The sequence below is a fragment of the Macrosteles quadrilineatus genome, unplaced genomic scaffold, assembly GCF_028750875.1.
Source record: "Macrosteles quadrilineatus isolate MER2022 unplaced genomic scaffold, UCM_ALF_1.0 Scaffold_6__1_contigs__length_79288215, whole genome shotgun sequence".
In the NCBI taxonomy this organism is placed as follows: Eukaryota; Metazoa; Arthropoda; class Insecta; order Hemiptera; family Cicadellidae; genus Macrosteles; species Macrosteles quadrilineatus.
In genome coordinates, this window is record NW_026542599.1 from 49202097 (window position 1) to 49215781 (window position 13685).

The window sequence follows — 13685 nt, forward strand, 5'->3', positions numbered from 1 at the left end:
CATAATATCTGAACACTGACCGACAACTTTCTTGACAGTGGATTTAAATAAAAGATTTCAAAGTCTCAACTGGTGTTATTATTTTTGTTACTTATTTGACACAAACACTCACTTTTTATTGGAAAGTTACTAGTTCGTCGGTTTGATAAAAAGCTTATGTAAATGCTCACGACTAAGATAAGTAAGTAGAGTAAAAACTTTAGGAGAGTTAAAAACAACATTTGTATGTAGCTTTTAATAAATAAATATTATCCTGAGGAGAGTTGGTGTTAGATTCATAGTTGAATACATAGTTTATACATAGTAATTGTAATCTGCGAATTAAAGGTATGCTTAATTTATAACCATTGCTAAAACCAGAGGAATCACAAGTATTACAACCATTATTGCAATTGGGGCCCCTACAATTAAATAAAAACAGCGTAGGAAAAGTAGATCTTTTATCATCCATGTATACAAAGTTATTTATACACTATTTTGTTTCAAAAATTAGATTTATATTAGTTTGTTTAGGGACCTGTAGGTTATCGCAATGAATACAAATAATAGGCTATGAAATAATAGGCTAATTGAATAGGCCTATGGCGTATTCAATTTGATGATGGAACTAAATAAGTGGGTAGTTTCGTAAACAGTCTAGGAGTGAATCTTGACGTATATGATTGTCACAACAACAAGGAAACAACATCTACTGTATCGAGAATATGACTAATGGTGGCCTGCTAGAGAGAAACTGGTAATCTGTATAGTTTTCCGGCTATCCGACATTTCATTGTTATATTAACACGTTTCCTCAATAATGGAAAATGGATTGAAATTGGCATTGGAAAGCAACTGATATAGCAACTATACAATATTTCAGAGTATTTTTATAAAATTCCGTACTTAACAACAATAAAGAATACTCTAGTTTTGCTGGAGTTCCTTAATTAAGGAGTTCCTTAAACCAATGCATTATATCATTGAGGATGTATATGCTTTGATTTGAATGTTTTAAAGAAAGTGTCTTATTTATTGGGGGAAACCGGCATTTTTGTACATTTTATATTATACATTTAACATATATATTAAAAAATACATTCATGAATTCCTCAAAACAGGAAGTATTTATTGGATCTAACATTTTCATATTGGAGATAAATTAACTCCTAATGTGGTAAACAACTATGGATACAATCCATATCATGACTTTCGATTTTGGATTTGTTTACCATTAAAATCGTCATTAGTAGCAAAACTTGAAAATTATCTACCATTTTATATCCCAAGGTAACCTAACACAGAATACCTAAACTGAGTTCTTCACATCACGATAAACCGCACACATTGTAAAAACCTTAAAAGCACATCAAACCTTACCAATTGCGATTCTTGGTAAAATAAAACGCAAATTAAACGCGACGCGGCCTTGGCTGGGACCGAGGGTATATAAGTGACGGAGCGAGCGCGACCGTCAGACGTGCGGCAGCAGCGGCGAATATAGCTCGTCCAGACCAGGAAGACTAGGACTATACTACTCTCACACACAGATGGCCATGCGAGTAGGAGTGGTGGGGGCAGGTCCTGCAGGACTGTGTGCGGCGAGGCATTGTCTAGCCAATGGGATGTCTTGCACAGTGTTTGAGCAGACCAATGACGTAGGAGGCACCTGGCAGTATACAGAGAGTGTGGGCAAGGACCAGTATGGGATACCCATCCACACCAGCATGTACAGGGACCTAAGGTACGTCACTATTACATTATTACACATTGTAAGATAGGGATGCAACAGTATTTTGAAATGAACTAGTTGTTCTGCCCGTGCTTTGCAACGGGACAAAAATACTTAAGAGAATATTCTGGGTATCTTAAATTTACTGTAAAACAGTTACACACACTTATCATGCAAATTATACAGGCAAATCTCAATCATACCTATTGGTTATTTCAATGAAAATCTCTTATGTATTTGCACTAAGCTGTGTGGCAAAATTAAAACTAATAACTGTATAAAAGATACTACATATCAGCGTATTATATAGTGTATTGCATTTAAAATACATCCAAAAGTCTATTTCATTATGGCACCAAGAAACAAATCTGCAAATAAACAAATTAATAACGGAACGAAACAAACCATTAATTTTACATCACCTGACTGGGACGGTGGCGTCGTCCTGTAATCCAACTACTATAGGTTACGAATTGTGGATATTTATAGGCATGCACTGTGGATGCGAACTCCCTGGTGTGAATTATCGACCGCACGAGTTAGTACTACGACTATCCGCAGTACTATCCTGATAATTATACCGATTCGTATATACCAAGGAAAAATGTGGTTCGTTCGGATTCCATAAACTGTAGGTCCCTTAGTTGCCATTAGCTGTATGGGCTATTAATTAACAGCTGTGTCTAAGGAATGTCGGCCATAGTCACAAACAAGACTACAAGATCGCGCCACTCATCCTACACTCATCTCCATTCTACTTATCTTAAAATACCTACTTTCATATGGTCACCATTTCAAAGTAAAGGATTAAAGAATTTACATTTTACTTTTATGTGTTTTTTTAGTAAACAAATATAGCCTTAATTAATAAAAATTCTTTCAAAATCCCTGACATGGGCACCCTTAAGACGGTCCCAGGGATAAGCCCTGTAAGTTATCACGAAATTAATGGTGTAAACCTACATGAAGTTCTACACGTATGTACCAAGTTTCTTGGCCATCGGTCCAGCGGTGTCTGAGCTTATCACTGCCAAAATACAAACCAACTTCCTCTTTTATACTTCTAAAAGTGGCTTGTGTAGCTATGAAAATTCCAAGAAAAAAATATCTTGTCATGTTCTTCAGGAACACTCTATGTAAAACTTTAGGGATGCCTAAATTAAAAGACGACAGGAAAATTTATATAGACAAAATTGTAAGAAATTTAGCTCTAAGTAAATCTACTTTTTTGCTCTTAGTGTTATTTATCACTTTGATTTCTTTTAAACTAGTTCAACCTAGGATTTCCCTTAATGAGTTTTCTCTACCGGTGGCTAAACACCCAAACAAACACAATTCTGCTATCTTAATCGGTCCATGGAACAAGCGAGCTGTTTCTAGTTAGCGCCAAGGTCATAACATTGTTGATATTTACACCTGATACTTTGTAACGAGTGGAAACGATAGAGATACGATAAATACACATTTACTGTTTTGATCAACTGTTTGACATGGTAAAAATGTTAAAATGCTTACGTTTTTCATTACAAATTTATATTTATTTGAATTATTATATCCACCTCGAGTAAAAGGCTACTAATCCTACTTAAAATTGACAATGACGACATATTTACAGATATTCGTCGATCCTTAGACAAGAGATGACTTTTTACGTGCTTAATCTCATATTGGAGTTGCACAGTTATATTATAACGGAGACTCGAGTAACCTTTAACTTTCACTACGAAGTACACTTAAAAGTTTATTCCCCTTCAAATATTGTACATACACTTCTGGAGAAATTATACCTTTAATGTAACATAATTTAAACGCGAAGGCTCACTAAACCATGCTCTCTTTAAGCAGTATCCGTAGCCAATTTCATTGTCAAACAACAAACATTTGCAGACAACACTTTTCTTATTTTAAAATTTATTTACCCTCAGATTTGGAACCGGTTCAAGTCAGTTACATATTTAAGTTTGTTGATCAACTGTTTTTCTGGAACAGCTGATAACCACATGTTTTTTTCTCAGAACGAACGTACCAAAAGACGTTGTAAAATTTCCTGAACTAGACCACAAAGAGACGGCAGAATCGTACCTGACCTCGCCTGAAATCCTACAATACCTGAAGGACTACACGGAAATGTTCAACATTCGCAGTGTGTGCAAGGTACGTCAGCATGTAACATTGTCAGAACTGGTTATCAAATGGAAACTAAATGATGAGACAAGTTCTTAAAACTAGTTCTACTTTCCTGGACTCAGTGAGTTGAATTTTAACCTGTGTTTACATTGGCTTTTAGTCTGTAGATGAATAGTGTTACTTTGGGGCGCGTATAGGCCTAATATATTTTATCTGCTTCGGGTTTATTAGTTTTGATTTAAAGTTTTAATTGCCAAATCTACCAGCAAAAAAGACAATTAAAAAACACTCAAACGGTGTTGGCTACACTGTTCTACTCCCTTCCACCACGATTTATTAAAAACACTTTTAAATAAAAAAATATGTAAAAAATTTGATTTTCATCCGAATTACAGATTTTTGCAATGTACACAGAAAAACAAGCATCTACGCGGTTTTTACACGTTAGTAAAATGGCCAGGTTAAATTGGCACTGAAATAGTATATTTCATTACTAGGACGGAAAGTAGAATTTTCCGGCGTGCGCTCAAGTTTCATGCCCCCAAGACACTCTCCCCTAGGTGCTCGCCGAGTAATTCGGGCGGGTCATGTGAGAGTTATTGTTTAGAGTTCTTTTATAATTTTTTAAAGATTTTTTAGAGTTGGGGACAATCACTCCTTCGTTTATAAGTTCTTTGATGTTGTGAAACATCCACATGTTTTTTTTTACTTTTAGACCACTTTTTAATCGAAACTTGATCACCTCACAATGTTTAAGGTTACATGATTATTTATTTTTCAGTTAAATATCTTAATAAATACTTCGTCATTGACTTAATTTAGTTAGACATCTTGTACTTTGTACCAGTCCCTAAACTTTCTCTTTTCTTCTTCATAATCTTTCCCGTGATTTCTTTGGTGGAAGATTTTAAGTTATCTCTAAAGATTTTTTCATCTAATCATCAGGCATGTTAGACGTATTTTGAGCAATTTCAAACACGCGCTATGCTGAAAACACAAAGCAACAAACCAATGCCTGTTTCTATGTACATTTAGATTGTGCAGCAATGAAAACAGCTGATTTAAATCATTAAATATTAACCATGACAAAACACGAGCGCGCGTAGTGAATAAATTAAGAACTTATTGAGAGCGAGGAAAGTAAATTTAGAGCGAGGGAAAATCAGCTGATCGTTTTCCCTGAAACAACTACTTTCTTTGATATCAGCTGTTATAGAAAATAACTACCTTCGGTATGGGGTGATTTAAAAAACGATATTTATGAGTTATGTCATCTTTGTGTCACGCAAGCCTGCAGTTACAGTATGTGACACTTCACTTTACTTAACTTTTAGTAACTTTAATTTTGACTTAAGTGTCCATTTCCACACTGTTATATTTAAAATGAAACTAATATGCAACTCAGTTTAGGAAATGAATCTCTTAAGAACCTGAATATGAAATAAGAACATGTTTTCAGTTCAATCACCACGTGAAGAAGATGAGTTTCAAGGACGGAAAGTGGCGCGTTACAGTCGTGGACCTTCCCAATCAACAAGAAAACACTTACACGTTCGACGCTCTCTTCATTTGCAACGGGTAAATACAAGTTTCTTATCTTTATGCAGCCACAGAAGTATTAAAAGTACATAGTAACCAAGCGGACATGCACAAAATCTGGGATTTACAAGAAATGTCCAAAGAAACGTCAAATCCTTAGATTTAAATTAAGCTTGACAATTCCTATTCGGATAATATCAGTGACCAAGGATTATTACATTGTCACTGGACAAAATGGAAAAGCTTTTTCTTAAAGATATGTACAAAACATTAACCCCACACTATACTTTTGTGGATTTTCACACAATATGCTTTTAAAATATATGAAAACGTGTAAAAGATTTATATCAAGAAGCACCCTTGTTGGGCTAAGATTATTATATACATTATTCAATGAGAATTGAAGAAGTATTTACATTTTGTTAGTAGACTTTTTTCAAAATACAGTATGAGATCTTACTAGATATGTTTCAAGAACTTTGTAAGTATTACGAATTGATAATGAGATTTAAATTGTAACCCGTTCCGTTACTCCACTATATTCTTCCATAATTAACCTAATTTTGAACTAATTCAGATACCTTTTTCTCGATGGCACAAAGTTATCATTGTCGATAAATTCATGTGTATTTTATACAAGCTATAAAAATTATTTGAATGTCAAAACGTGAGTCTAATGGATTTTATATAATCTTCTCCATCAATGTAGCCAAATAAAACGTTAATTAATAAAGTTTACAATTACTGAGGGAATGTTGAAATCTCTTTTAGAACGACATCATTCTGAAGGGGGCAAAAAATAAAATTTTCCAAAGCCAGCACAACGTGTCTCACGTTGTTGTGCCGAGGTCGCCAAACCTTCCGTCCGGGGTTATCAACAATGATAAAGTCAGATCTAATGTAACAGCACACAGATTGTTTATGTAACAGGTCGAACGAAGATTGTGTAGTTCAGATCAGTGGAACATTTGTCATCTATTTTCATGCGGAATACAAATTTAATGGAAGGGATTTTAGGTTGTACACATTGCAAAATCACACTGTCATCGGGTATGCTATGATTGTAAATTTACCCGTACCATAATGTTAATGAGATTATTAATTCTGCTAAACTATTAAAATACTACTAGCTGTTGCTCAAGGGCTTCACCCCTTTTGTCTTCATAAGTATTAAACAACTATACTAATTGGCTAAGTTAAGGTGATATAAACAAAACAGAATGCAATAACATGTTATATCATTAACTATTGGATTGGTAATCTATGGTAAACATTGAAAACATAACAAACAAATAAGTACAGTTGAGGTGTTTTTAAAATTAGGCATATGGAAAGGTCTCTTTAGAAAGGAATTACGACCTATATTTTTTGGATAGTTTTGTGCAAGGTTTCTTGTCATGACGAACATTTATGTGGTTTATGGGGGTGAGACTTTTAGTTTTCTCAAAAGTTAATGGGTACTTTGAGATTTATATATGGATTAACAACCTTATGCAAGGTTGAATATACTTGTAGGTTGTATATACTTAGAACGATATCTCGCAAAACTATTAAAAAAATAAAAAATAAAAAGGAAACACTAAAATGGTCTAAGATGTTATGAAGAGATAGATAACTTAGTGACACGAATGATTGTAGGTTGAACAACACCCCGTTCTACCCCAAGGTGGAGGGTGCAGAGCAGTTCCAAGGGACATTGATTCACAGTCATGACTACAGAGTACCTGAGCAGTTTAGCGACCAGAACGTGGTCATCATAGGAGGAGGCGCCTCTGGGCTGGACCTCACAAATCACATATCCAAGTGTGCCGCCAAGGTAACTTACCCTTGGACACCAGATGTTATACGTGAAAAACACGTTAAATCATTGGTTTGTCAACAGTCGCGCATACATGGCGTGTGTTTGGTTTCAATTATCTTTCTTTGATTGTACATTTTACTATTTTTATAACTCCCATCTTCTTGAGCAACCCCTGAATTAGACTGGACAAACACAGTACATGACATAGGCTACCACTACTATATTTTCTACAATGTATACGATTGCTCTTAGCTGAAAGTTTGTCTGATCAAATTTTTATAAAGTGAGACTTTTAAAGACACAGAAATGATAAGGAAATTAAGAACCTTTTTTGCAAATTGTGTTGTTGGTCAGCAAATGTAATTTGTGACAAAATTTGTGGCTAATTGAATTGAAGAATTTCCTTTCCATTCTAACATAGTGCAAAATAATTTTTGTAAACAGTTTAGTTAAGTCGTCGCATATTTTGTAAACCTGTTTAGATTACCGGAAAAACTTCACAGTTTTGTACCATCATTATTTGTTGCAATGACAGTGGGGAAGTAAAACTATTTAAATATTGCACTTTTAGCACTCTGAGCTTATCAGCAGATAATACCATGACCGTTAGATGGCAACCGAACCAAACATGTTACAATTTAGAAAACAACTTTTACATTATAAGCTTATGTGAACATCGCATTCATCGCACCTGGTTTTACTTTATACTTCAAACAGCTAAACAGCTGAAGATCCATACACAAGCCTGAGGCCTGTAGACTGGTCAAACTAGAAGAAACTACTGTATCCAACTTCTCAAACGAGAAGTAGGTTACTTACAAATTTGCTCAACCCTTGGAGGTCGATTAGTACGAGAAAAACTAATCGTAGTGTTTGATAAAATGATTAACTTGTTGTGTGTTCTTAGCTTCACCAAGGCTTCAAGCGAAGGTGAAGGCAGAGTAAGTGCGGGACTGCGAGGCCTAAGGCCTCAAAGGTAATTGAGAATCAATCGATGCACGGAGCCTCTAGGGTCGAAATGACCCTTAAAGCGAGAAGGGTTAACCATATAGTCCAGCTGTAGTATAGCCATGTGTTAACCTGCTCGCTTCCATACGTGGTGTCTGATTCTGCATGAAACCTTTTTTTATTTGCCACCAATTGGAACCAAGGAATAAGGCCTCCACGGGCCGCGATGTGTTCCAAGGTACTGCAGTAAGTATTGATTTTCAACACTGTTAAAGTTTTAAGGACTTTATGTGTTAGAACGATTGGTGTACCGTTTGTGGACTTTGAAAAAAAATCACAAGCTTTAACCAAATTTGTTTCACATTATTTCGTTCTTTTTCGAAACTTACATCAGATACAGAAATACAGCAGATGTAAGTTTTAAGAATTAGCATTCTGCTGCATAAATTCTTGATATTTCGCAGTAAAAGCTTTAAACTAAAGCTAATAAAAACTAGAGATAGCTGAAATGATAAATAATTATTTCCTAAACCTAAAATTAGTGATAATCAATATAGAATCTGGAATTTCAATCAATCCAAACACAACAAAATTGTTTCCATATCACTGTTGGTATACGCCCTAAATTTACTAATGTGTCTTTGTTAATGGCAGGTATTCTTGTCTCATCGTTCCGACCGTTTTGACGAGAAGAACGTCACACTATTGGACAATGTAATTTTCAAAACCGACGTCGTGAGTCTCACCGAGGACTCTGCAGTGTTTGGAGACGGGACTGTTGAGAGAGTCGACGCCGTCATATACTGTACAGGTAATTTGAACAGTTACTGTTATTATTTTAGATTTAAACCTTGAATTCACCCATCTAAATGGAGGACAGCTCTCTGCGTTTGAAACCTGAACTAAGCACGGTGTGAGCCAGTATAGTCGAAGAATGGACTTGTCGATTTTCTTGGTCTGCCTTATTTCAGCCAAATATTTACTGTATTTATAGCGTTCGCCTGGAAACTATCTCTTGTTTATACCATATACTGTTGTAGGGTTCAAGTGCAACTACACGTTCATGGACGAGAGTTGCGGCATCAGAGAGGACGACGGACTGGTCTACCCTCTGTACAAATACTTCATAAACGCCAACAACCCTACAATGTGCATACTGGGCAACCTGTGTATGTCCATGCAATTCCCCACCTTCGACATACAGGTGAGTCTCAAGATTGTAACATAATATGCGTAATTAAAGCTTAATCTAAAATGAGATTAATCATAGACTCGGCATCATTGTTGTTAATCAATGTGTACGTTTGTGATCTTAGGCACCCCAGCTAGGAAGGCCCTGCTATTTGTATATTAAAACCCATCAACAGACTTAGAAACTGTTTCTTGCCATTAGTATACCTTAAAATTTACCTAAGCTGATAAATAAGTACAATAAACGTATTTACATTATACAACCACCAGGAATCCTAAAATTTGGAGGGAAAATAAAAAAAAAAACGGAAAACCCTTAAGGAGAATTTCATTATAAGGGACTTATTTTACACCAATAACCGGGGATATCTTCTACTTTTCACCCAGGGTTATACACAAGGAAAATGTTAATGCTAAATTATTAGAAACTACAAAATCTTTACTCTCGACAACCTGGAGAATGATGGGGGTTAAAGACCAACTGTTTAAGGTTACAATAATGGTAAACAAAAGTAAAAACAACCCATAGTAATAGCTGCTATAGGATCTTGCAATCAGAAAACTTTTGATACAAAATTCCACTAATTCCAGGTCCGGTTCTTCGTCAAGACGTTACAAGACAGTTCCATCCTCCCCTCCAGGGAAGGTATGTTCCGCGACATCGAGGAGCACGCCAGAAGGAAGCTGGTGGACCCCGAGATACCCAAGAAGATGTACTTCAAGACGACCGTCGACGAAGACGCACAGTACTATGACAACCTTGCCAAAATGGCCGACATTGAACCTCTGCCCAAAGTCTTGATAGAGATCTTCGCCCGCGCCGTGGCGCAGATCTACGGGAACTTCCCTCTCTTCAGAGAAGACAAGTATAAAATCATCGACGATAAAACTTACGCTGTTTTCCCTCCGTCTGCTTAGCTAGATAAATATTTTGGCCGTTGTAATTCTTAGAGTTTATTGATATAACTGTTGGATTATGACAAATATAGTAGCTGTTTATTGAAATCACGAAAGAAGAAATTGCTGTATGAATGAAATATAATCTTCTACTGTCCAAAACATAGAAAACACTAAACGATTACAATTAAATAGAGGATTTACGTTTTATGATTTAATTTGCTATTCTCCTAATCGAGTGTCTGATTATTTTCTTAATTTTGTCATAGATTACAATAATATTTGTATCACAATTATTTCTCATATTTGCCCAATAATCAAAATTGTTGTTTATTTCTCGATAACATAATACCCTCAATCAAATTATTTACCAAGGCAGTTAAAGTTATGGTTGAAAGTAGCATACTTTTATTGGACATTGATACACAATAAATAAACTTTTCGATGGCCAAATAAACAAATGTGTAAGATTTCAGTCAATAGTATATTGTCAACTGTAATACTCATGAATTACGTATTAATGTACAAGTGAACATAAGTTTTAATCTTAGCGTAAATATGTTGTGTTTCTGTTTGGGTTTTACTAACGACCCAGCTATTATTTAATTTTTAAAATACATTATGAATGACCTTTTGTAAAAACTGTACATGCCATTGCTGTGTTGGTTATTTGTGATATTACCATTTAAGTTTTTAAGATAACCTTCTGTCCATGAGTTGTAGGCTGTTAGAAGAAGGTGTCTATTCATGTTTATGTAAGATTTTTGAAGGGTGTGACTATTTTAATATTTAACTATATAGATTGTAGTAAGAACTCCAAGATGCATTTGACTCTACTTAACAGTTTTTGTCAACAAATTTTGTATTTGCAATTTAAGGGCTACAATTAAAGAGCAAAAATGTGATATGTTAATAAAATTTAATTTAATAAAATGTGCTTGGCTTACACTGAATTTTTTATTGCCATCACCAAATCACTAAGGTTGACAGAAGAGTTGATCTGGTCTGTTTTTTTTTAGTTGAAGCAGCTTAGTAACGAAAACAGTTGTTGGTTTATGAGATGAATGATTTTCATTAATTGTTCAAATATACAAACTACGTCAAAGTGCCACTTCCTACTAGTAAAACATGTTCCAACGTTTTGAAAGCTATAATATTTATGTTTTTATATTTTTTTTATATTTTGTTGGAACTAATTTTGATAATCTAGGGTTTGGAGGTTCCAATGAAAAGACATAATATGAAAGTAACGCGATGTAGGGAGTAAGTAATCTTAGAATTAGTATTACAGTATAGTAATTTTGAATTGGAACCAACAAAATTTAACGACACTTTTTCTCATTTGCAAATCTTTTTCTGACGTTGGATAGTCCTAAAAATGCCAAATAAAAACAAACTCTCCTCGTTCATTTACGTTTTCAGGCTGTATAGTAAATTTTGTCACACAATTTCAATAATTTTCAGAAATGATTTCTTCAGGTTAGCTGCATATATAGTGTGTTTCAAATCGATATAACGTGTGTGTTAATTATTATAGTATGAAAAGTCAACACTTTTAATGGACATCGATTAACCAAATATTACCGCAACTCATACACAAAAAAGACTTCAAATATAAAAATCGTACCTTCACTTAGTACCGTATCTGAAATCCCTGATTCTATACACTAGCACAGATCTAAAGACTTCTAAAGAATCGGAATTTCAAAACCGCGTGATAAACAATTCACATAACAAAATCATTCGCCAAATGGACCAGCAAAGTTTTCCAATACTTATTTATGGCGTCGGTTACGCGGTCGGCAGAACGGGAGTATCTCATTGGTATGTTTAAAATATGAATATTTTGTTTTGGCTGCGGTGGTCGGGCGGTTTTCTCTACGAGCAGTTTTGTTGTGTGGTGTTCGTGTCACCCAGATTTTCAGTGTGGTGGGTAGTGTAATAAAGTGCACGCTACCCACAAAAATCGAACAAATCGTTTCACTTCGGTAAAAATAGTTTTCACCGCTTTTCAGTTTCGATAGTTTTTGGTTTTGTTAATCTGTTTGGCTTTTAGAGGGTTTGCCCAGTTTATACACAATTTCAGGTTAAAATGTGAGTTTTACTTTTGACTATTGGTAAAACTGGAAATTGCATTTGACCTCTTTCGAATAATTTAGGTACTTTAACCAAGTCAAACTAATATGAATTATAGTAAGTTATAGATTATTTTATGCCACATCAACTATCTCGGTAACAACAATAATCATGGGATAAAATATGATTTTAAACATTATCGCATTCTGTGTGTGGCTCATTGAACTGTGTTCTCTTATAAGTAAAAAACTGACGACGGCTGGTCCATAGAGATGGTATCTCCTTAATTTTCCAAAAAATTTGATTTCATAAAATGAAAACTTGAAAAGAGTAGCAAGCTTTTCGATTAAGCTAATCCTATTTTAAAATAATTCAAATACTTTTCATCTCCTTATCTAGGATACTTAACGTACGACTCGTGTAATCGAGATACTGAGTAATTTATGTTTAAATAGTGTATAAAAACTTAGAAGGCAGATTATGTCCTTAAACCTTTTAGACATTTTTGTTGCATCAACATTTTTCTTACATTATATCTTTTACGAAAGTCCAAAGTTGCCGTTTTCTCTCAACTCCACGTGTTTTGTGCTAAAGTACGTTGTATACACTTTAATGCAACTTTAATGTGTAGGTTAATGTGCTTTATGTAAAGTATGTGCACTTTAATGCACTTTAATGCAAGTGTAAACACAACAAATCACACGGTTAACACCGAATGGATACTGATCCAATAACAATAACCGAACATCGATGACAATCTAGATGCTAATTTGGCGTGGACGCATTAATTGTGAGGTAAGCCGGATAGACGGGCGTCTCGGATTACAGCAGGTTAGGTAGCCATCAATTGATGGTCGGATTACCGGGCTTATAGTTGCCATTTGTCTGCCTCCGCCAGGCTCTTTCAAATATTTACTCTCCCGCGCTTGATTGCCTTCGATAAAATAAAGGGAAAGTAGCAATTTGTTGTTTAAACCTTTGTAGAAATGTTGGGCTGTTCAACGAAAATACGTTTTCAGGTACGTAATAGTATTAGTAAGTATGCCGGGTTTCGTGTTTAGTTAGCATGTATCAGTTTAATACGAGTTAATTACTGACGAAAGGGTTTCTATCAATTTCGACAACACAAGACTTGCAGTTTACACAGAATCAGTGAAACCAATTAAAATAAATATCATAGATTTTATTTTCTTCACAAGCACAATTTTCTGATCTAAATAGTTACGTTAAAAACGTTTGAAAACAATTATTTCCTAATTGTACCTTCGTTGACTTTGGATTTGCCAGTGTTGTATCAGAATACTCGTTTATTTTCGGCTATGTTTGAGAGTGCTACAGACTGTTTATCTTAGTAATTAATTTTGTGTACGCAATTTTTTCTTGTGAACTTTACTC

At 34.8% G+C, this 13685-nt stretch overlaps 1 protein-coding gene across 1 annotated transcript; it reads left to right on the forward strand.

The window, feature by feature from the left end:
- The first annotated feature begins 1469 nt into the window (after positions 1-1469).
- LOC128997178 (senecionine N-oxygenase-like) lies at positions 1470-11151 on the forward strand. The gene is made up of 7 exons (XM_054422772.1): positions 1470-1723; positions 3727-3865; positions 5298-5416; positions 7016-7193; positions 8781-8937; positions 9167-9330; positions 9909-11151. Exons 1-7 carry the CDS (start codon positions 1530-1532, stop codon positions 10233-10235), a joined length of 1278 nt encoding a protein of 425 aa, XP_054278747.1. The 5' UTR covers positions 1470-1529; the 3' UTR covers positions 10236-11151.
- The last annotated feature ends 2534 nt before the right edge of the window (positions 11152-13685 follow it).